At 44.3% G+C, this 23089-nt stretch overlaps 4 protein-coding genes across 4 annotated transcripts; 2 read left to right on the top strand and 2 right to left on the bottom strand.

The window, feature by feature from the left end:
* Window positions 1–3057: 3057 nt before the first annotated feature.
* Window positions 3058–3959, bottom strand: LOC311351247 (transcription factor HES-4-B-like; the record flags this gene model as incomplete). The annotated part of the gene is made up of 3 exons (XM_084471350.1): window positions 3058–3582; window positions 3719–3814; window positions 3933–3959. The coding sequence occupies 3 exons, from the start codon at window positions 3957–3959 to the stop codon at window positions 3058–3060; spliced, it is 648 nt and encodes a 215-aa protein (XP_084327476.1).
* Window positions 3960–5255: 1296 nt separating this feature from the next.
* pbx2 (pre-B-cell leukemia homeobox 2) lies at window positions 5256–11074 on the bottom strand. The gene is made up of 8 exons (XM_084471763.1): window positions 10733–11074; window positions 10044–10117; window positions 9448–9692; window positions 8516–8706; window positions 7768–7903; window positions 7233–7374; window positions 6545–6639; window positions 5256–6457 (listed from the first exon to the last, which is right to left on the bottom strand). Exons 1-8 carry the CDS (start codon window positions 10969–10971, stop codon window positions 6377–6379), a joined length of 1203 nt encoding a protein of 400 aa, XP_084327889.1. The 5' UTR covers window positions 10972–11074; the 3' UTR covers window positions 5256–6376.
* Window positions 11075–11778: 704 nt separating this feature from the next.
* On the top strand, window positions 11779–17228 carry gpsm3 (G protein signaling modulator 3). Its single transcript, XM_084471463.1, has 5 exons — window positions 11779–12183; window positions 12573–13063; window positions 13630–13801; window positions 14710–14951; window positions 15627–17228. The coding sequence occupies exons 2-5, from the start codon at window positions 12593–12595 to the stop codon at window positions 15768–15770; spliced, it is 1029 nt and encodes a 342-aa protein (XP_084327589.1). The 5' UTR covers window positions 11779–12183; window positions 12573–12592; the 3' UTR covers window positions 15771–17228.
* A 1441-nt stretch (window positions 17229–18669) lies between these two features.
* dnase2 (deoxyribonuclease II, lysosomal) lies at window positions 18670–23072 on the top strand. Its single transcript, XM_084472406.1, has 7 exons — window positions 18670–18784; window positions 19048–19145; window positions 19709–19880; window positions 20365–20458; window positions 20686–20850; window positions 21116–21334; window positions 22033–23072. The coding sequence occupies exons 2-7, from the start codon at window positions 19048–19050 to the stop codon at window positions 22437–22439; spliced, it is 1155 nt and encodes a 384-aa protein (XP_084328532.1). The 5' UTR covers window positions 18670–18784; the 3' UTR covers window positions 22440–23072.
* Window positions 23073–23089: the final 17 nt, after the last annotated feature.

Here is a 23089-nt window from a genome sequence, read left to right as displayed (position 1 = left end):
GGATAACACTTCTTTCTGATTTCATTATGTTTTGAATTGGGGGTGAGAAAAGCTCTTTAATGTTCTGCAGACACCAACCCCCTGGGGTAGGGGCACGCGCCTTGGCGAGCGGACAACGTCCGAATCCAACACGTGTCAGCAATTCATGTGCATAATAAAGACGGAGTGGGTCTGCATAACAAACGATTTCACACCCGTTCCGTTTACACCTAATTATATGGAAATCCCTTTCTCTGAATGTTAATTTAAAGCTACAGTTTTCTATTCAAATGTTGAGACAATGTAGCTTGTATTTATATTTTCGTCATTCTGTCAAATACTCATGAATGAAGAACGCAGCCTAGATAAAATACACACTCTCCACTTGAAATATCGGCCATTGTGAAAGATCACTGGAGATGTGAACGGCATCAATTACAAATCTGTAATTCCGAATATTATTTTGATATCGCGTATAGACACGTGTCTACAGACAGTTGATGTGGGGTTTGTTTGATAAAGCAGTTATTGTGACCAAAAATGTGTGCGTCAAATGTGTGAAACCAGCCAATGAATGAACAGCCGCTTGCCACAGCGGCTGTTCAGCAGCGATGCTTTGCAGGAGACAGGCGAAGTGTGCCCGTGGGAACGTCCAGGTGATCCGAACTCACGGAACGATGCACCAATTCTAACAGGTCATAAACTGCAAATGCAGCCACGTGCTCTCTGTCCCCATGAGAACAATCTCTAAAATATCTTCCCACGACATTGAGTGTGTGTGTGTGTGTGTGTGTGTGTGTGTGTGTGTGTGTGTGTGTGTGTGTGTGTGTGTGTGTGTGTGTGTGTGTGTGTGTGTGTGTGTGTGTGTGTGTGTGTTATTTAAAATAAACAAACTGTAAAGTAAATAGCTAAACTTATTAACGAACGAACGCATTAATATAAATCACATAAAATGCATAAATAGGCCTAAATATATAATAAATAGATAAAATATGTATAACTGGATCATAAAACTGTGAAACTGAAAGTTGGCTAAACGTCCCTGCAGAAACCCTGAGGTATGTGTACGGTGTATTTTTGGAAGGGTATGAGATATAACCGAGATTTAGGAAATATAAGGGAATGCATTACGGAACATTAGGTTGGGTTGTTTAAATGACTCGGCACTAAAAACGGCTCCATGCGAAAAGGTGTGCGTAATGTCCGTCAGTATAATGTAATCAAATACGGTATTCACCCTAAAAAGACACCCGGGCTGGGGTGTCTTGGTGTGAAATGATCCTCTAATGCTGGTTTGCATTAGAGACAGACGCGCTCGTGTATTTGTGAGTGTTGGTGGGACCGTTAGACACCATCCACCGTGATGCCAATACCAACACGCAGGCTAATAAAGTGAAGTGTGGGTTTCTTCTTTCCCATGGGAACGAGCTTCTCTCCGTGTATGTCTGCTTGAACTGTCGACCCCTTAATTCGATCAATGAGTCGGGTTGATGTGACACCTTTCGTCCGATGGAGTTTCAGAGGAAGGGAATGTTTCTAGTTTGACATTATTTGAAGGCAACGTTTTGTTGTTTGTTAATCCAATTAAATTAAAATGTCACCGTATGTACCTATAGATAACATAGTCATGGTTGGTTTGGGTGCTGAATGAAAATCTTTGTTGGGCTGATTTATGGAGTAAGGATAAAAGCTTAATATATGTGAATTATATAATAATACAAAGTTGAAAACTATAGGATGTTACAGGCAAAGTGTGTGTGAGTTAAAAGTGGAAGAATTTAGGTTCATAAGAATCCAGGTTAACACGCTGGTACCATACATGTGCTGGGGTGCTTGTGAGATGGCATTTTATCTCGGTGACGTAGGCCTACCCATAAAGTGCAAATGTCTCCCTCTCTCCTAAATATTTTCCCACCACCACCAGGGCGCGTCGGTCACAACTGTCGTTTCGGAAGGCTTCGTTTAATTAAAATTAATTCACAACTGCCTGCCTTTATGTCATTAAAAGAGAAAAAACATTTTGATATAGTATGATGAATACGTTTGTGCATCGATCCACATACATTCGTTGTATCGTCGAAGCGTAAAGCATTCGTAAAGCATATGCGTTTTTTTTCTTCTTTTCTTGTTCTAAATGTAACAACTCATGCGGGGTCATTTCTTAGCTCCCGATAGGTAAATGGATTACTGTTGAATAAATTGAAGATATAGGGAAATACAATGGACACAAAACTGCAAGAGCTTGGTGGCATATAGTCGGTAAAAGTCAAGTCGTTTGAAGTGTAATATCAAAGAGCCCGAGGTGTTAGGCACGCGCTTTCCCCGTGAACCTAGAATAGTGAGCACGCGCTCCGCTCACTAGACAAACGAGCAGCGTCACTTGGCCGGAACTCCCGGCGCGCCAGAGGTGTCAACTGTGGCGCGTGACAGGAGAACGTACGGAAGTCGAGATGTTGGGAGGTAAAAACAAACTATTTTTATCTTGTTGAGGTGCAAGAGGCGGAGGCAATAAAGTATTCCAACAAGATTGCAGCTTTGGAGCAGCTGTCAGATAGGTTAGTACATTTTCTTATATTTGTGTATTAGTGTATTATTAATCTATCACCAAGATAAACCCACATATGTACAATTGCAACAATATGTTCAGATAAATATTAGCCTATATACACACACAAAAAAAAGGCACAAACAATAATTTCATTGAGAATTTTTTAATTTTTCTAAAAAACATAATAACATACAGCTCACCATAGGGAGATAATAAATTAGTGTGCAAAAAGACAGGATAAATATGACAGGAGAACATCGTTTCGTGAACACACAGCATACTGGCGTCATTGGTTCATTATTGCGCTTGGACGTCTCGTGGGCGTCTCGTGGGATCCTTGAGGTCAGACGGCAAATAAGCAGGTAGGAGTTTGGCACCTTGCTCAAGGATCTTTCATAGGTAGTATGAGGAGATTAAGGACTCAAAGTCCGGTACCGTTCGGCTGGGTCTTAAAGAACCCCAGGCCGAACCAGAGCAGCCTGGAAAAGTAATTAAAATATCGGCTAATATATCAGTCTGTTGGGGCAGCACTAGGGCCAGGGTCTCCATAGCGACTGGAACGAAGTCAGACTCGGAGCCGGGGATACTGTGGTCGCGGGCCCATGATGCGTCCTCTCCTGCGCGGGAACGGCTCCATGCGTTCGCTCGCCAACTCTCGCGCTTCTCTCGTGTCGTACGGGATACGGTTTGGGGTGAAGCGAAATCCCGCGCACGTGGACGGCCGACGACGATGTCCGTGGCTGTCTGGGCCTGCGCACTGACTTCGAGCTGATCTTGTATTGTTTGGTGATGGAGGAAATGGCCTCGAGGCCGGCATAGTCAGAGCTGGAGAGGCGGGCGGCCAGGGTGGTGTCTAAGTTCCCGGCCGTAGTTAGACATTTGCCCTGTGGTCCTAGGATACGTGTGGCCCTCTCCAGACAGGCCGAGAAGCCGTCTCGGAAGGAATTGCACCCGGCCGTGCCGTCGTCTCTCCGGCGGGGCTCCTTGGAGCTTCGGAGGAACAGGACGGTGTGTTCCAGCACCTCGGCCTTCTCAGCTCTGCGCTGGTCGCCGCACTGAGGAAGAACGAGAAGGTTCCGGATTAGAGGAAGGAACATTCATAACTTCAAATATATAATGACTTGTAACTTTAAAATTTCAGAATAAAAAATAAAGTATTTTTCCTCATATGTAGGACTAACTGATCTTTACCTGCTGTTGTGGCCCCTGCAGCAACAGGCTCCTCAGATGCTCGAGACTCCGGTTCATTCTCTCTCTACGACGCCGTTCCGTCTGAGACTTGAAAAACTATCAGAAAGAGATTGGATATTAGACACATGTAGGCTAATTGAAAGCACACATTTGATTTAACTCATGAATGTAATCCAATAGTTCATCTTCTGTTGCTCATGATCTGTAGGCCTACCTTTTTGTCATTTGTTGCGTCCTCCATGTCATTTAGAAGTTCAATTTCAGTGTACTGGGAGCCGAGTCCGCTGCTGCTGGAGAATCTTTCCAGTAAAATAGCAAAAATAAATTTTGACGAAAAAAAAGTGACAAGCTCTCCAGGACACACGAGCTTCCAATGTTGCGTCTCCACGTTCCGGACTCCTTCTTTAAGCCTTCAGCTCTGTGACGCGTTCTGTGGCTCCTCCCACCCAGGAGGTAGGGAGGCCTGTTATGGGTGTGGGTGTAATAACTATATAATACTTTTGTAAAACTATAAAACTGTTAGTAGGGGCATAAACTTAAACCACTCATAATGCAGGCCACGCGTAAAAGGTCGCATTTCACTGAAAGTGGATGTATCTGTATTTGGCTTTTTAAATATACGTCGACGTTCAATCTAATATCTTAATATCTTAATAGGCCTATATTAGCAATGGCAAATTATTTATATCTGGAAATAGATATGCATTGTATTTTATATTGATGATTTATAGGATATCCAAGGATCGTTTGTTTCTAATATAAATTATAAATCATGTAATTAAAGTCCATGAAATCCGAAACTCGATTAGCCTAGGCCTACTAATACTTATTTTCGTGTTACACACGTGTGAGTACAGGTCTAGGCGAACAGTAAAATCAACTCGACTTTACATGTCCTTCCAAACTCATTTTTGCGCCAATTGATTAATGTAGTTATGCTCCAACGCGGGCCTTCTCGGTTGCAAATCACCCGGACGGTCACATCCTTCTGTTAAACGTTAACACCCTCAGGATAAAGGCTGACACGTTTGCCTTAGCACCTCTGGGAGACAAAGGAGCAACGCGTGCCATTTGTGAATGAGCTCTTCAAGTGGACGGGTGGTGTGCGGGCTTCGGCACATTGGGGTTCGACCATGCGCTCCCATCCAAATGGAGGCGTGGGAAACCCGAGCGAGAATCGAGATGCTTGTGTTATAAAACGGACAAACCATCTGAATCCTGGTTCACCACCAGTGAAATATGGGCGCAAATAACGAGATCAATAAATAAATAAATATGTTTGGATAAGCGCATGCATTTAGGCGCCATGCACCCATGTTAAACCTTTACATTGAAACGTTATGTCTTAGGGTTTTTGGGCAATTAAACGTTTTCGATGGGCATACTATTATGTAGTAGATCCTTTCTCTCAAGACAAAAGTAATGAACTCGACTATTAATTAATGAAAAGTAATAGGTTAATAGCCAACACTTTACAATAAGGGTAAAATGAAGAACCATTGATTGACATCATAATACAATTAAAGAGCAGAATACGTACAGGTGAATACATAGTCTTTATTGTAAAAGAGGTAGAGAGAATACAGGTGTTTCACTGTACAGAAAAAGACAGCACTGTGGATATACTCATTCAAACCGTAAGTGGGGGACGCGCAAGGGCGCCCTTATAGCAACGTAGGAGCCCAGTAGAAATACGAAACCGAACCAGAGAAACAAACACACTAATTCTTTGGATTTTTCTCTATTGCGCCTCATTCGCTGAATGCATTCTCTCTATCTGAGCTCAGTAAAAGGAAAACTTTAAAATAGTCGTTGCACCACTAATAAAAACGACAATAATAGTGTGGTAAAAAACAATGATAATGCAGTTTTCCCTCAAGACAACTGCCCCACCCCCCACAAACACACCGCAGTAACAGACAAGACTAGTGGAAAACAAACCCCTTATACCCAATAATAAAAACATAAGCAATGCGCTACACAAACCACTGACCCGGTTCACACTGCTGATCCGGTGTCACATCCAGATCAGCTTCTTAAACCACAGGCGTTAACGCTACAGACAAATTACAATCCCATCAGGATAAACGGAGATGCAGGACCATGATATCAGGGTAGTGTTGCGTTCCAGGAGATGTGCACTGGACACCATTGATTGTTCGAACTGCTCGCATCGTCATGGAGACGCGAATCAAGGGATACCTGTGCTAGCATATTGCGAGATCGAGCTATACTCCATTTTGTAAAGCTACCCAGCTTGCCTCATCCATAAAAAAAAGGGATTCCAGTGATTTTTTTTAAAAATACCAGATGACTAGGGAAATTTGCATATTGAGTGGGAAAGCTAAACCCAACCAACAAGAGGTTGACTGTGGAGATGCAAGTTACCATCCAGTGTGTGAACACACACATCTGGACTCACATCTGAAGACGTGTGAACAGGGCCCCAAACACACCCACCCACACACACTCTTAAAACACACTGAAAACATATACATGAGCGGTGACAAGCAGTATGAAAAAGACCCAAAGTAGGAGATAACTGCAGCCAAGCGGGTGGTGGAGCTAGATTCATTCGTTGTCTTCGCCGGTGTTCATCTCATCATCAAGGGTCGCCGTAGCAACGCACGCCAGGGGGAGGGGGGGGGGGTGAGGGCATCACTCTGAGTGGTCCGATCCGTCGCTTCGAGGCGAGGCGGCGTGCGGCGACGTGTTCCTTCCTGTCCAGCTGCCGTTGGTCTGACAGGAAGGAGCAGAGAGAATGAGACCACCGTTCTGATTCTCACAGAGGAGGATCAGTGAGTTCTGTGTGAGTCGTAATGGTACCTGTCCTCCCAGTATGTAGCCAGGCTGCTCTCCGTTCATCTGTGACCCGCCCAGAAACAGGTCAGCTGACCCGGGCAGAGAGAAGGACCCGGACCCTGAAGGAATAAAGGGAAATGTAGTTCAACATCTTGAATGTAGTTAAAATTGTTAATGTCGTTAACAGCAGCATTTGAATGTTGCTACTCTGCAGTAGTAGTAGTAGAAGTAAATCTGGAATATAGCACTTTTTGTGAATTTTATATCCAGCACATCCTCCTTTATTTATTTATTTGTATTTATTGAACTAGTTTATGCTTTTATTAATCCCTATGGGAAAACTCATTCTCTACATTTAACACATCATATAGAGCACTCAGCGCAGTTAGTTAGCTTCAGTGTCATCTCTTAAAACAGGTATTTCCATATGAACCAAGAATGTGAAGGCAAGGGGAGAGTAAGAGTAAGTGGTGACCCCGGATGTGCGTTATGTGAATATACCTGAACCCCAGACAGGTAAATCGTCGTCAGACGATAACCAACGGTTTCTGAGATTGACTTTAGTGTAGCTTAACAGTAGTTTGCCTTCATTAATCTTATTGTAGGACATCCTTATTCTAATGTTGTTTAACAACAGTACACCCTCGCGGGATACAGTTTAACCATAGTACACCGTTAGGTAAGGTACTCTAGGTGAGGGTGGAGGCGGGACCTGTGGAGTTTGGCGTGTGTGGCGAGTCGTCGTTTTGCGTGGCCACCAGGGCCGTCTTCATGGCGTAGATGTTGGCCTCCTCCTGGAACTTCCCGATATTCTTCTTGTAGCGGATCCTCTTGTTGCCAAACCAGTTGGAAACCTGCCGGCCCACACAGCGACAGCATGAAGACCACAGGTCCATACGGATCAGCTCGGGACCCCAGGCTGGAGACCCTGACTTCTTACAATTATGGGCATCTTTTATACAATTTGACGCAGTGGTTCAGTCCACTTAAAATCGGTCCTTAGTATCCGTGTCCCAGTGAACGATTAAACACATTGCACCACACTAAGTGACATGTAGTGGTTTGCTTGTGGCTGGGATATATGGTTATATAGATTTAATGAAAAGCTGTACCACAGGATATAAATGATTCATGCTTACTCAGATGGCAAACAAAAACGACACATTCTCTCATTCCCCACACCATTTCCAAAAGCCTTCCGGAGAAAATAATGATGACTCGATCTTTGAATGGTTAGCTGTGGTTACCTGGGAGACGGTGATGCCACACTGCTTGGCCAGCTCCTCTTTAGCCTCCTCGCTTGGGTAGGGGTTGGACAGGTGGGAGTAGAAGTACTCATTCAGCACTTCCGTAGCCTGCTTGCTGAAGTTACGCCGCTTGCGCCTGAGCACACACACAAATAAGCATGAAAAACTAAATGAATGAACTGATTGAAAAGAGAAAAAGAAACCCATCGTTATAGTCCAATAGAAACTAAGACAAAAACATAAAGGTCATGAGTAAACGTTAGTTATATTAGGTAAGAGGTGATGAGAGATTGAAAGTATATGGCTTTTAGGTTATTGAGGTGATTGAAGGTGCGTTCATAGCGAAGCAAAACTTTTGGCAAGGCCTGATTACATACAAAGTCAATGCAAAGAACATGCAAGTGTTCTTCTGAAAGCAAAGCATAATTGGAATGATAACAGGACAAGTTGGCAGAGTTCCACCCATATGGCATCCACCACTCAAAACCTCATTAGCCAATGGGCGCACGTGCGGGCAGCGTAACCGCAAAGCAAGACAGTGAGGGCAAAACCAGTGAGAGAGAAGTAGAGGGAACAGTAAATAAAAGGACATATCAAAAATGTAAAAGAACACGTTTACATGATTACATTATTTTTGCTTCAGTTAGTTTCTTTCTGTCTCAAATTCTTATTTTTCTTTGCATTTTTAGAAGCACTGGTTGATTATCTTGACACAAATCTGATTCCATACACACAGCCCTCCACTCACCTGGCGTCGAGGAAGCGGGCCCGCAGGATCATGACCGCTTCGCAGGTGCTCTGCTTCAGCTGTGTCTGGATGGAGCTGAACTTGCGGTGGATGATGCCCACCATGCGCTCGATCTCCCGCGGCGACACGGGCCGTGTTCGTGACTGCTCCCGCAGGAGGTTCATCACGTGTGTGGTGAACTCGCTGCAGGCCTGCCAGGATGGAAGAGTAGGGGGGGCAGGGGGTAGTGGAGATGAGAGCCAGGATGAGGCAGAGATACTGCTGGGCATTGCAATGTGTAGCCCTCATTGTATCAGTGTGTGTGTGTGTGTGTGTGTGTGTGTGTGTGTGTGTGTGTGTGTGTGTGTGTTACAACAGTTGATGCTAAAAGTTAGGTGCTAGGGGGATGTATGTCATGTCATGTATAGTATGTCCAAGGTAATCATCATTCATTACATCTTAGATTGTTTTTATGCTAAAATTTGTATCCATATGGGGACAAAATGACGAGGGCAAGAAATATATTTCAGTCAATTATATTTCTATAGATTTGGACATATTCAATTCCAATATTCACCACAGGGGCGACCAAACTATTAATATTTATTACTATTTAGTTAGTTAGCCAAATCGGCTTAAAGTACATTTATAATTCATAACATAACAAACTGCAGTAGATACGATTGTTTTCTAAACTATATCTTAATGTAGTTACCTACTGCAGCTTTAAGAAACAGGTAGGGCTTACAGTATTTTGCTCAAGGAGGCCTACAGGTGGACTGTGGACATTGGGGTTTGAACCTGTGAATCAACCTCTATTACTCTTAATGAACAAGAAAGTGTTCAGAGGCCATGATGTGTATGAGGAGAAGCAGTGTTTGTCCTATAAGTTATCATGTGTCCATCACCCTTCCCTCAACTGAAGTGTCAAGCGTCCCACCGCGACACGGTACCTGTTCGTATTTTTCCAGCTCAGTGTGGTAGATACTGCGAATCTGGCTCAACTTGCTTTTGTAGTCTGAGTGCTCCAATGAGCTGTCGGGGGACATTCCCCCGGAGCTGGTCGCCGCAGACACCGCCGCCGCAGCACCCCCCCCTTTCTCTGGCCCAGCCACACCCTCGGCCAGCAACATGTTGTCTAATCGCACAAGCTGGGGGTCTTGAGGCTCCTCCTCCTGGTTGTTTCTCATGGACAGACCTGTCATCGGGACGTCAGCCGGTGTCAATCTCTGCTTGCTTTGTGGGTGTCAAGTACAAACAGTGGAAATAGTACTAGCTCACATCCCATAATAGATTAAAAGGAATCGTTTCATTTGTTCTAGGTCATGGTCTATTCTATGTCATATGATATGTTTACAATAAGTTATAAATAGTTTGTAACCAAAACATAGGCTTAGGACAGGAGCTTAATTTGTTATATATATATATAATTATATTCTTATGTTCCTAAAAGTGATTATATGAATGCATTCTAGTATAGCAAGCGATTCTAGAAATAAAAATGTTATTCCTGTATAATAATTGAATGATAAATAAAGCAACACTTTACCAGTTTTCTCCTTTATCTCGCACAAAACGCTGAACAAAGCGGGTTTCATTCGATGGCAGTTCAGTGCATGTTTCCTGGGCAAGAAAAATATTTAAGTGACTTGTACTTCACCAGTGGCAAAGACCGATTACTTTATGATCGATTTTTGTGACCAAGGGGGACCAAAACAAAAAGTGACAGGCAGACTACCAGTCGCATGGCTAATGTGGCTAACGGCTTACCTGCTAGCTTTATTTACCTATGGATAAGTTCTTATTTAAACGCTATTGCTATTTATTGAAAGCCCTAATGTTAACACGAAGTCCTATCATATTAACCCAAACTATTATCATCGCCAATCTTACGATATATAATATTGCATTGAATAGTAAGCCGTGGGTAGCTAACGGCTAGCATCGCAGGCTAACAATACCTAGGCTACTACTACTATGGCCCATTTACTGTTTAGTTCACTTATGCAATTATATAATTCTTCAAATTGGAATAATAGCAATCATCCGTTGGTCTAGCAGCAGACAGTAAAGTAGTGGTACTTTGTGTTTTCTGTGAGAGTTGACTAGCCTCTAGCTACACAATACAAACAATAGGTGGAAGTTAATGAAACTTTGCCTCTGGTGTTTTCGGCTCGAATTTCGCACATAGAAAAACCAACCAACCCCCTCTTCGTTAAAACATAAATAAGAACTTACTTTGCCTGCGCCTCGTCCAAACTTTGGTCGGTAATAGTCATTATCTGCTGTAATATATCACCGATGTCTCTACGACTCTCATGTCCATTTTCCGTGCCTTCGAGGCCCGGGTCTCCATCGGACCGGTGCTGGGAAGGTTGATGAACCGAGTTGAGCGAGTGCATCCCCGGGTGGCCGCTCATGCCTAGTCCCCGGCCGTTGGAAGGCCCATTGCCAGTCAGAGGCTGCTGCTGCAACATCTTTAGCGACGCTCAATGGCGACGACTGCTGTCCAAACGCACCCACCAGTACACACACTCACACACGCACACACACACACGCTCACACACATACGCTCACATGCAACTAGCAGTGACGCACACTTGCCACAAGAGACCCCTAGCGATTGAACGAGGACCAAGAGCATGTAGTGTGTTTGGTGTGTGTGTGTGTGTGTGTGTGTGTGTGTGTGTGTGTAAGTGTCAGTGTGTTTGTATGCGTGTGCGCGCGCGAGTGCGTCTGTGAGTCCGTGTGTCCGTGTGCGCGCGCGAGTGGGTCTGTGTGTGCTTGTGTGAGTGAGAGAACGACAGAGAGAGAGAGAGAGAGAGAGAGAGAGAGAGAGCGATGGCGTGAGCGTGCATACGTGTGTAGGCTACGTGCAATACAATGCTTTGGCAATATAACATATTTCCCATGGCAATTAAGTCCCTTTGAATCAAAATTAATCTGACACTGTGCGAGGGAGAGAGAGAGAGAGAGAGAGAGAGAGAGAGAGAGAGAGAGAGAGAGAGAGAGAGAGAGAGAGAGAGAGAGAGAAAAAAAATCAAGTGCAGTTCAGTGTGTTATGGGAAAAGTAACCTTTCATTTTATAATCCAATCCAGATCGATTGACTCAATTACATTCAGTTTCACCAGAGTGTCTTAACTTCTCTTTTTGCTGCAAATCAACAGGATGTGTGCCAAACCACAGCCTTGTCGCAGCGTGCGTGTTTCGACACGTTTCGGGTTCTCATCTGCTCTAAAGGAGAACTTCGCGCCCCTGCGGATTGACGCACCATGGTCAACCCCCACCAGAATGTAGAACGAGCAGCAACAACACAAATGGAGCGACACCTCTTTTCTTGTTATATTTCATAATTGCCCGAATCTGACAGATGACGGACTTCTAAATAAGGGGTTCGTGAAGAGAAAGAGGAACAGGAAGAAAGAGACAGTGAGGGGGAGAGAAAGAAATAGAGGGGGAGAGAGTTAGAACGAAAGCGAGAGAGAGAGAGAGAGAGAGAGAGAGAGAGAGAGAGAGAGAGCTAGCGAGCGCCTGTTAGGTAGGCATGTAGCCTAAACTTGTTCTCTGTTTCTGTGTTGTTTTTTTTCCCAGAAATGTATTTGACAGGGACATTTCAATAATGCGATAATTTTTCCTTCGTCATCTTCGCTATACCATGATATTCAGAGGGTGATTACATACAGAAGTGGTAAGATCAATACTTTCACATTTTACACAACTTTGGGTGCCTGTCAATGTTACTATTAACCATATACTGTGTATACTAACGCCTGTGATTAGCAGGAAGTAGGCCTATGTTTGCTTAATAGCAGCCTGGAATAATGTGATTCATGAAATGTAACGTAACCGACCGTAAAATGTAACACACTATAGAGCAAATATCAGCAGGCTACAAGCTACAACCTGCCGATCTGGTTTCTGCGTCCCGTTGGAATCCACACTAGACACGCGATGACTGGGTTCAATGTATCGTGTATCGTGTGTTGTTGTTGTGGTTGTGAGTATAACAAATAAACGCCTTTTATATACTATGATGATGATGTCACTCCCAACTCTGTGTCTTGTGACGTATGTCAGGTCCTACAACAGACAGAATCATGGCCAGGGTAGAGGTCACCACTGCGCCAGCCTTGGAGCTTCTTGTTATGAGCGAAGGGGTCAGGGGAAAAGAGCCGGTCAGCGGGGAGAATGACAAGGTCGTCATGGCTGACAGGGGACAGTCAGCACTTCCAGAGACCCCCGAGTCCCAGAGCGGGAAGGAAGTTCACGGAGAGGATCCGGCGTGTTTAGAAGAGCCGTCAGAACATGGACCTGCGGCCCAGCGAGAGGAAGAGTCGGCGGGACCTCCTTCAGCGGACCAGGGGGCTGCGGTGACGATCAGACGCCACATCACAGGACCACAGGGGGACGGACCGAGCCAAGGGGATGGAGGAGAAGTGAGAGCGGCGGAGGAAGGAGACACAGCGGCGGCGGCGGCGGCAGACGGAGAGGAGAAAGCAGAAGAGGCAGAGTCAGACGCTCAGCAGACAGACACAGAGGCGCAGATCAAACTGGAGGCACAAAAGCAGGTTGGTCGGCGCTACCAAACATCTCATGAATTATGTTCTTCCCCATTTCCCAGCGGACCTTGTACCCATAACTCATGTCAACCGGTACAGTCATACAGAAACCTTCTTCTCATATGCCAAAGTGTGTGTGCAGAAGTAGAACGAGGGGGCTGAGCTGTGAAGAATGGGTCCAGTGTGTGAACACACACTGCCAGTTAGCCACAGCTTCCAGGAGCCCTGCACACTGCCCTTTTATTCTCCCTCTCTGCTGCCAACCAACCGCCCTCTCTCTCTAATTCTCTCTCTCTCTCTCTCTCTCTCTCTCTCTCTAATTCTCTCTCTAATTCTCTCTCTCTCTCTCTCTCTCTCTCTCTCTCTCTCTCTCTCTCTCTCTCTCTCTCTCTCTCTAAAGTCTGTATACAAATACAAATGCATTCGTATTTTGTGTTTTCCCGCTTTAGTTGGCAGCGATCTGCTGTGAACAAAAAGAAGAAGCAAGCTTTTGTTTACTTTTGCTTTTTGAGGCACTGAAGGCATTGAATGTGTGGTGAATAAAGGTATCTCTATCCCGCCCCCCCCCCCACCAGGCCTGGTTGAGCCCGGAGTTCCCGGAGTTCCCGGAGGCGCTGTACGAGCTGCTGTGCACACTGCAGGAGGGCCGGCGCCTCAACGACCAGCGCTGCTCCTTCCGTCTCAAACCAGGAGTCCCTAGGAGGAGGTGCCAGTCCGTACCCAATGTCACCAAGCCGGCCCGGAGAGGTGAGAGAGAGAGAGAGAGAGAGAGAGAGAGAGAGATATTTGGATTAGATTTTAGATTTTTTGTTTTCAACTGCTCTGGCAATAATAAATGTTTATCTTCCATGGCGATGAAGACACAAAGAGAGCTAGCAGGCATGTGTGCGACTGTGTCGTTGTGGTTTCCAAAAGCACAAGAAGACAGGTATTTTTTGTTGTCATTGTGGTTTCCATAAGCGGTAAGTTTTGCGCGACAGGTTGTAGGAGACACAGGAGAGACTAGATGGAGACTCTGAACATACTGTAACCACGACGACGATGACTCCCACCACTGTTCTCTTTCTGAGACACACTGTGACTCAGACTCTTTCTGAGAAGAATCTACTAGTTTTCCTACTTTAAGTTCTTTATTTCTGTATTTAGTTCTTCATTAAGTTCCTTATGTAGATTACACTAGTTCATTGTTGTGCTATGACTGACAGTAAGCAGGTACTTGAATCCAAGTGACCTACAGTGAATTATTTATATACTGGTTATTTTGGATAAGGTCTGGTTAGAAATCTTGCTCAGGCGTGCCTACAGCACTTCAGACATATGGTTTCAAACCCAGAACATGTCAGGTGTTACACCCTAGCTACTGGCCCAAATCCATAGTTAATATTTACAATTTTGTAAATATTGTTAATATTTAACTATATTTAGGGGAGGGCCATCTGTATATTTATTCTCAGAGTTCCTGGGATTAATAAAGTTAATCTTATCTTATTTATTCTAACAGTGTAAACAATTGTATTATGAGGATGTTGGGAATCAAACCCCTTTTGGCTGGGAGACAACCTAACCACTTAAACCCTCTTTGAGCATCACATTTTAAAGTTGTCCCCGCTCTCTCCTCCTCCTCTTCCTCCTCCTCCCCCTCTTCCTCCTCCCAGTGATCTTCTCCTCCGTGACGTCCCTCCAGCAGGAGGAGTTCTTTGAGCAGGTGGCCATGGCGCAGGCCCGTCGTCTCGATGACCAGCGGTCCGAGCTGCAGGGCCCACTGGTCCCTCCCAGCAGTAAGATCAAGGGCCGGAGCTTCAGGGGCAGCCTGAGGCAGCTCTCCATCCACAGGAAGCCCTCCGCGCCGGCCCCTGTGCCCAAGGAGGACCTCTACACCATGATCCTCAACACACAGGTCTGTGTGTATTATTATTATTACTATTAATTGCTGTGGTAACACACCCACCCATTCAGCTACCGAAGATATCAATATAAAATGGGTACTGCAGTTCAAATTCCCAATATTCGAGAGAGTGGTCTGCACACACTCCATAACATATGCAAAGGTAGAGGACACTGAAAGGACGCGACGGCAAGACGAGCCAAATGCATTGTTACATTTTGAGACAAGCTGTGTATCCCAGATGTTTTCAGCCCATCATCCCATTTTTAGGGAGCCCCAACTTCCATTTAAACTTCATGACGCTAAAGCTGTCTCTAACATCAATGTCCCATATTACATGTAAGCATTTCATCAAACATAGCAGTAGCACTCGTAGTAGCAGTTGGCTTATAGTTACGCATCATTAGGCAGCCTGTTCAGATACTGGACTTTTAAATAAAGCATATCACATATAAGTCATTGTGTAGTGTGTGTGTGGCAGGGAAAACAGTTAGCATAAGACCCCATATGCACAGGCGACCCAGAGTTGGTTCCCACTGCAAGCTTGGGAAACACTGATAAGAGATGCACTGAGCTGAAAAGGTAGAAAGCTCTGGGTCCCTTCTTATTATTACACAAGGTTAAACAAAGCGTTACTGACTTAACATTAACATTAACCCATCTCACTCTAACTGTCGCCCCCTGCAGGCCCAGGGTCGGCTGGAGGACCAGCGGAGCCGGGCCCCGGGGCCCATGGACGACGAGGACTTCTTCTCTCTACTGCTGAAGGTCCAGGGAGGACGCATGGAGGAGCAGAGGACTGAGTTCCCTCAGCTCCTTCTTCTGACCTGAGTCAGCTATGTCCAACATCTCCATGCAGATTACTGCCCAGCTCAGAAGCCGCCGCCATCAACGACTAGTTCCCCACTGGCAGCCATCTTGTTCTGTAGTCTTTTTTTTTAAGCGACCATGTAAAGGAATTGTTAAGAAGACGATCCTCTTGACTGTGCTTCTGCCTTTGGATTTATTAGTTAGCTAATTTGCTATATAGCCAATTAGCTATTATACCCTATTAGCGTTTATAGGTTAGCATTGATTGGCATTCTACAGCGGTACCACTGTTAGTTAAAGGACAATTCCGGTATTTAGCACATTGAGCCCCCTTGTTTAGGATGAAATAGAGTTGTTGACATCAAAATTTTGACGATTGGTCCTGTCTCGGGTATTTGGCTCATTTCGAATCGCCCCTGCCTGCTTCAGAATTCACAAACCTGTCCTTCACGTTCACAAACATGTCCTTAAAACAACCCTAAACGTTTGTTTTCAGAAATGTGCAATTCACCGAGTGGTTAGTGGTGTTTGTTGATATTCCAAATCAAGTATCGTAGCAAAATACAGTTTCTGTCGTGTTTTATTTGGCATTTTGTAAATCCAATTGAAACGGAAACCGTACCGGAACCGGAAAAGGAAAGGGGGCTGTTTACGTTTGGTTGTAGTCTTTTCGCTCAGCTTTCTGTCTCAACAGTAGGGCTAGAACCGAGTGAAAGGTTTGTGAATGCCCGTAGCCAGCCATTCTGAAGCAGGCAGGGGTGATTTGAAATAAGCCAAATACCCGAGACAGGACCAATCGTCAAAATTTCGGTGTCAACCACTATTTAGTCCTAGACAAACCAGAAAGGGGGCTCAATGTGCTAAATACTGGAATTGTCATTTAAGCATGGCAACATGCTATTGAATGACCCGCATACAAGCTTGAAATGGGTGACCTGTGCTTCCTGTTTTCTATCCATTTGTTGATAAATGCTTGTTCAGCTGTATTTCTTATCTTGTTGAAGGCATACTGAAACCTTTTCCCTTGGAAGGACCTTCAAATTAGTAATAATGTTGTTTTAACTGTTTCTACGCACAATCATTTAGCAGATGCTTTTATCCAAAGTGACTGAATCCAAAGTGAATTCAGGTGCATGTGGTTAAGGGGCAGGGATAAGGTTTCTGGGGGCATTTGGTCATGGAGGCCTACAGGTTGGCTGCGGACATTGGGGATCCGACCTAGCACCTATTTGGGCTGGGATTTTGATAACTGAGTGGCAAATGTGATCCAGCCCATTGTCTTGATCTGGTGCGGTCATGCTTTCTCTAAATGTGGGTTTGGGGTTTTCTGTGATTTCTGGGATTTTCTCTTCCTGTTGTGAGACAGAATGGTATTTTTCCGTATCATGATGGACAGAAAGAGTATATTGGCAAGTTACTGTACTGGACATTAATGGAATGTCTGAATTAGTTACTATATAATAAATAAATTATGATTGATGTGGAATACCTTTGCATATGATAGATTATAGTGGTCTTATTTTCAAAAACATGACAGAAGAGGCAAAACATGTTGGTTAAGATATATTGAACATCACAACTTGCATAATAAATGATGTGTAGTAACTGAGCTCATTTAGATATGCCTCATATTTAGGCAATTGCTTTTGAATAACCAAATAAATGTGTGTGCAATCTTTCAGCATCGGTAATGTCTACATTCTCAACAGCATTTATGATAAAGTTTTACACTCAAATCCAATTTAACTGACTTAATTCTGAAATAGCAAAGTTTTTTATTTCCCGTTTCAAGAAGTGGACAGAACATGGATGCTGTCTTTCACTTCCTTAGTTTTGGTTCAACTGTGTTGTTGGTCATCCAGAGTAAATACGATCCAATTATACAACCTTACCATTTCTCTCCACCCAAGTTGTGCCCTGATCACCCACTTAAAGTTTGAACATTTACACTATGATGTAGATGCCAATAATACTTACGCCGGCCATGCTCAAATCAATAGCCACTTATGGAAACATTTGACACTAGCGACATGAGGTTAACAGAAATGTCATCTCGATTTGAGGAAGTAACATCTACATTTTCGACACACACACACACACACACACACACACACACACGCACGCACACACGCACACACACACGCACGCACGCACGCACGCACACACACACACACACACACACACACACACACACACACACACACACACACACACACGCGCGCACGCACACACAAACAAACGCGCGCACGCAAACGCACATGATAAGGGCAGCCAATAGGATGCACTATGGATTTGTTTTTTTACCCGTCCAATGTTACGATTTTAAACAAATACCAAAAAGCAGAACTCAAAGGCAACGGGTCAGTTGGCCTTTGTGTCAAGCGTCTGCATAAAACCCGGAGGTTGGGGCGGGACATAGCTTTTCAGTAGGAGGGTTTGTCGTGATGGCTAGAAGAACCACTCGATAGTTGAATCAAGCTAGCTGTCTATCACCTTCTACCAAGTGTACAGTACAGTACAATTAACAGTGTAGTAGAGCAATGTCATTTGAAGAAATAATGGTCTGTTTACGCCAGTGCAGGTATATGTAACAACTACGTAATACAGCCGTACACCAGAACAAATACATTTTTGTGGCTATAATGTGTTTTTTTATTTACATTTCTGCCTATATCGTGCTATTGTAAGTAATTAAACCATAAATAACCCAATTTAAACCCAGGAGAATATTTCTTAATTTTGTGGGCACTTTAAAACAACAGTAGTGTTGACGAACAGCGTGACCTATGGTTGCTCTTGTTCCACCTTCATTCAGTGGCTCTGCCTTCACTGAACCACTGAATGAAGGTTTGTTACTTTGTTCACATTGTTCAAGAGACCGCTGATTGGTCCCCCTGCGTGACGTCACGACCCACAACAAATTTAATCTCATCTATAAAAAGTACTCCGAAACTAAAACGTTTCGGAATGAGGAACAAAGGCAAGTCATTTAAGTCATAGAATAAAGTCGACAAGACTTATTTCTCCTGTCGAAGGTTTGTGATATGTATTATTCATCTCTATTCGATCGATTTAACCCGCTTTAACAACATGTTCGCCGAATGGCAAAAGGGATTCGCGATGATCTCTAAATGAAAGCGTAGACTGAATTATGTATGGTGCTATTTCATGTGATAAATCTTTTTAAATGCGACGCTATCTCAATCATAAACAAGCTTGTACTGTAGGGTGAATTGTTGTTTCGGTCTTATGCACTCCAAAGCTGACTACTGTGTACCTACGATCTTTTAAATCCTAGATGTTTCTGTTCATTGCCCTGCTAATCCTGCATCTACCAGCAGAGGGAGACACCTCCCCTATCACGTGCTACAACGATAAAGGGGAAGCGGTCGATTGGTGAGCATAAGTAATTAGTTAACATCATTAATTATTAAAAAAATATATATATTAAATAAATAAAGGTATTTATTTACGACGTTGCCCTGTACCACGACAACACAGACATACACATGCTTGCACTCTCTCTGTATGTCTCTCGCTCTCTATTCAATTCAAATTATTTATTGGCATTTAAAGACACTTCTAATATTGCTAAAGCAAAAATTTAAAAAGGCGATTGAAGTCTTGTTTACAAGAGAACAAGAAAACATATTCAGTATAGCAATAAATGTATGTACAAAAAAGTTAGTTAAAGTAAGTTAGTAATGTCCCTAATGAATCATTAGGGACAATACTAACTTCTCTTTCTCTCTTCCGCTTTCTTGCGCTCTCTCTCCCTATAATGAGGGTTATTTCCATGCTATTCTTGTCTTCGACTTTGATCTTGTTTTTTTTTTTTATTATTGCTGCTGCTTTGCTGGCCTTGCCGATCTCAAAGGGTAATTGAACCCAAAAATCCCATTTTAATTTAAATCTCCAATCACAGAACTACCCCGCTGTCCTCCCCCTCTCTCAACCAGGTACTACCTCTACAAGCTGCCTAAGCCCACGGGCAGTAAGGACCCTGTTAGTGGGCTGAGGTACCTGCTGATGGAGAAGGGGAGCGAGGGGTGGACGGAGGGCAAGTTCAATGCCAACAGCACCACGGGGGCCCCGGGGAGGACCGTTGGACAGCTGTACGGCGGGCAGAAGGTCTGGCTCGCTCCATCCATGCCCTCCTTCTGTTCTGTATGGGGTGCATGCCTGAGATTGGGCTGAGCTTTTGTCAGGGAGGTTGAAGTTGAATGCACCAAGCTTTGAGTTTTTCTGGGTGCTCTTGTATATGTTGTGTTTGTGGGTTGGTTTATGCGTGTGTATGTGTGTGTGTGTGTGTGTGTGTGTGTGTGTGTGTTTGTGTGTATTTTTATCCACCTAGGTGTGTTTCTGTGTACTATGTGTATATGTTTGTTCTCAAGACGTCATGTGAAAAAATTAAGTATATTCGATTTTGCAGTTCCTATTCCTAAAAAGTATATTAACGTCCTGTACTCTCTGCTGCTCACCCTAACCAAATGTACCCCTCTGGGGTTAATAAACTACACCTTAACTCATCTTATCTTATTTTATTTGATCTCATCTTAAAAACATGATATCACTGTTTATGTTGTCCATGTTTGTGTTGTCCATATTTGGTCAGAACCAGGAAGTGGCGTACATCCTCTACAACGACCAGCCCCCCAAACTAGCCCCAGGGCTCGGGATCTATGGAAGCAGCAAGGGCCACACTAAGGGTGAGGACACTGTCAACTTTACAACAGTGTATTTCTCTTTAGCAAAACACTCTTGATCACTTTTTAGTTCCATCACATCGTCTATTTTTATTTTACATTATTAAAATGTCTTATTGTTATTGGACTATATTTATGTATAATAAATATTAAATGTGTCCTTAGGGTGTCATAGCAACTATGAAAAGTGTTTGTTTCTGCCAGTTGACCAAAATCAATCCCTCTTGTAGGTGTGGTTATGCTGGACAAAACCCAAGGCTTCTGGTTGGTCCACAGCACGCCTAGATTCCCGCCCCCGCGGGCAACTGGCCAGTACTCGTACCCCGCGACTGGCATGAAAAAGGGGCAGAGCTTCCTCTGCGTCACCTACCCACTGAACCACTTTCAGACCATAGGTGAGATCAGACCCGTTCTGATATTATGTTGAGAAATGAGGTACGAAACATAGGAACGCTTCGATGTTGATACATATTTTGAAATAAACCGCCAAGGTAATAAGTACATTAGTGTTTTGCATTTAACTGTGTAGTAATTTCATTGTTTTGCGATAAAATATGCATATTTGTTGATCTTTTTAAAATAATTATTGGCAGCAGACATTGGGGATGGAGCCTAGTAGCTGGTAGATGTGAGTGTGACGATAGCTGCTCTGTGTTTCAGGAGAGCAGCTACTGATCAACCAGCCTAAAGTGTACGACTGTGATGTCCCCCCATCCCTCGCCGCTGCCGTCCCTGCCTTAGCCGCTCTCTGCAAGCAAAGCATGCCGGCGCTTCACGTCTTCCCACACGTGAAGCCCATGACCAATCGCAGCGTGATTCTCACCTCCATCGGTGGGACCGACTTTCTCAATTTTGCCAAAGGATCTTATTTTAATAATGGTAAGAATGCTGTTCAGACGGCTATTTGTCATTAGTCGTGCACCTCCGACATTTTTGACCTCCACAAGAAGTGGTTTACATGTCTGTATAAAGATTTACTGTCAGTCCCTTTGGATAGAAGCATCTGCTAAAATGACTCCATAGTAGAAGTTCTTGATGGATCATAAAACTAAAATGTAAACGTCATATATTAAAAGTACAATATGTAACAATTGTAGGGTACTACGACTAAATCATCAAATTGCTGGGGAAATATCAGCAGAGATTAAAGCAACTACCAGAGTAGTTGCAATTGAAAGATTGAGACAGCCTGGAGCACAGAAGGATTTCAAGACGGATGCCACATGGGTGCTTTATAATTTGCAAACAATAAATAAATTGAAAACGTATTTATAAGCTGATCATCGGGTAGGACTCGTCGTTGCTTATCGCTGAAAAAATAGAACAATTGCGCTTGTCTCAAATGTGAATGTTGCAGGGTGGTGAGCAACACAACTCTCTCCAACATTGTGAATATGGACTGCAGTTCCCATTTTAAACGCAGGGTTACAATGATACATATTGTATCTTTTTAGATGTATGTGTTGTTATAAAACCAAAAAATACTATAACCGCTGCAAACAAGCTCACGTGACCTCACATGGCCAGGCAGTCATTTTAACCCTCTGATGTTTCCTGTCTCATTCTGCTGCGACCAGACCTGTACACATCCTGGGTGGCCCCTGCTCTGCAGTCCCACCTGTTGGTCCGCTTCTGGGTGTGCTCCACGGGGGTCCTCCCCTCCAGCTGCACGGGGCCCTGGAAGGTCCTGGACGTCTCGGTCGTGAACCCGGGCCAGACATTCGATATCAAGGCGTCCGCAGACCACTCCAAGTGGGCTGTGAGTACCCAGGCGCCTGGGTCTGGGAGGGGGTCTGGGTCTCGGGGCGGTGGGGGTTGGGTGTGTGTGGGGGACATCAACAGGAACATGGCGGAGGAGCAGCGGGGCGGGGGCACCGTGTGCCAGCAGAACCCGGTGGTTTGGAAGGCCTATCGCAGCTCCGCCCTGTATTGCAAGGATTGTAGCAACGGTACCACATGTGATGCAGCGGACGTCAATGGTTAAACTATTGCTAACGGCTAAGCTAAAGTAACAACTGCTTTAAACAGCTGTTTAGAGTTTTTACAACCAAAATCTCAGGTGCCATTCAGGTGATTGAATTGTGCTTTTGCATCCATCCATTCGAAATCCATTTTTTTTATTGATATGATTCAGACTATATTAGGGCGCACTCACACTAGGCCATCTGTACCGTGCCCGAGTACGTTTTCCCCCTCAAGTCTAGATCGTTTGGCTAGTGTGAGCACGCCATCCGTACTCAAGTACAGTTCAATTCCATGGCCTCACACTTCGGAGAGGTGTGCTCAGGCCACGGTACAGATGCTAATGAGCCAACACGCGCACACGGATACGCAAGCGTATGTACAAGAGGCAACCGTACTCAGGCCCAGTTGAGATTGCCTAGTGTGAGCACAAGCCAGTGGCACAGTGGGGGGGGGGGGGGGGGGGTTCTGGCAATCGTACTTGAGTACGGTACAGGGCAGCTTTGCCTAGTGTGAGTGCGCCCTATATTAGATGTATTGTAGGCCTACACTGGAAATGTATTTGGCTAGTTCAGGGGTTGTCCTTTTATCCAACGTTTGTGTCTGTCTTTTTATATATTTTCGGAGATGTTTTGAATCGGAATAAACATGTTTAGCAAGAGGATGTTTTTG

This window comes from Micromesistius poutassou (assembly GCF_964030765.1).
Source record: "Micromesistius poutassou genome assembly, chromosome: 8".
Classification (NCBI taxonomy): Eukaryota; Metazoa; Chordata; class Actinopteri; order Gadiformes; family Gadidae; genus Micromesistius; species Micromesistius poutassou.
The sequence above is the reverse complement of the archived record's forward strand: the minus strand, read 5'-3'. Positions and strand labels throughout refer to the sequence as shown.

Bases quoted from the DNA above. Each gene is read 5' to 3' on its own strand.
- pbx2 (XM_084471763.1), bottom strand. From the start codon at position 10,971: ATGTTGCAGCAGCAGCCTCTGACTGGCAATGGGCCTTCCAACGGCCGG. The intron at 8,707-9,447 runs GTACCGTGTCGC...CCATCCTGGCAG, and splicing joins AGCTGGAAAAATACGAACAG to GCCTGCAGCGAGTTCACCAC. The intron at 6,458-6,544 runs GTACCATTACGA...CCTTCCTGTCAG, and splicing joins GCTACATACTGGGAGGACAG to ACCAACGGCAGCTGGACAGG.
- gpsm3 (XM_084471463.1), top strand. From the start codon at position 12,593: ATGGCCAGGGTAGAGGTCACCACTGCGCCAGCCTTGGAGCTTCTTGTT. The intron at 13,802-14,709 runs GTGAGAGAGAGA...TCCTCCTCCCAG, and splicing joins CACCAAGCCGGCCCGGAGAG to TGATCTTCTCCTCCGTGACG. The intron at 14,952-15,626 runs GTCTGTGTGTAT...CGCCCCCTGCAG, and splicing joins CCATGATCCTCAACACACAG to GCCCAGGGTCGGCTGGAGGA.
- dnase2 (XM_084472406.1), top strand. From the start codon at position 19,048: ATGTTTCTGTTCATTGCCCTGCTAATCCTGCATCTACCAGCAGAGGGA. The intron at 20,459-20,685 runs GTGAGGACACTG...TCCCTCTTGTAG, and splicing joins CAGCAAGGGCCACACTAAGG to GTGTGGTTATGCTGGACAAA. The intron at 21,335-22,032 runs GTAAGAATGCTG...TGCTGCGACCAG, and splicing joins AGGATCTTATTTTAATAATG to ACCTGTACACATCCTGGGTG.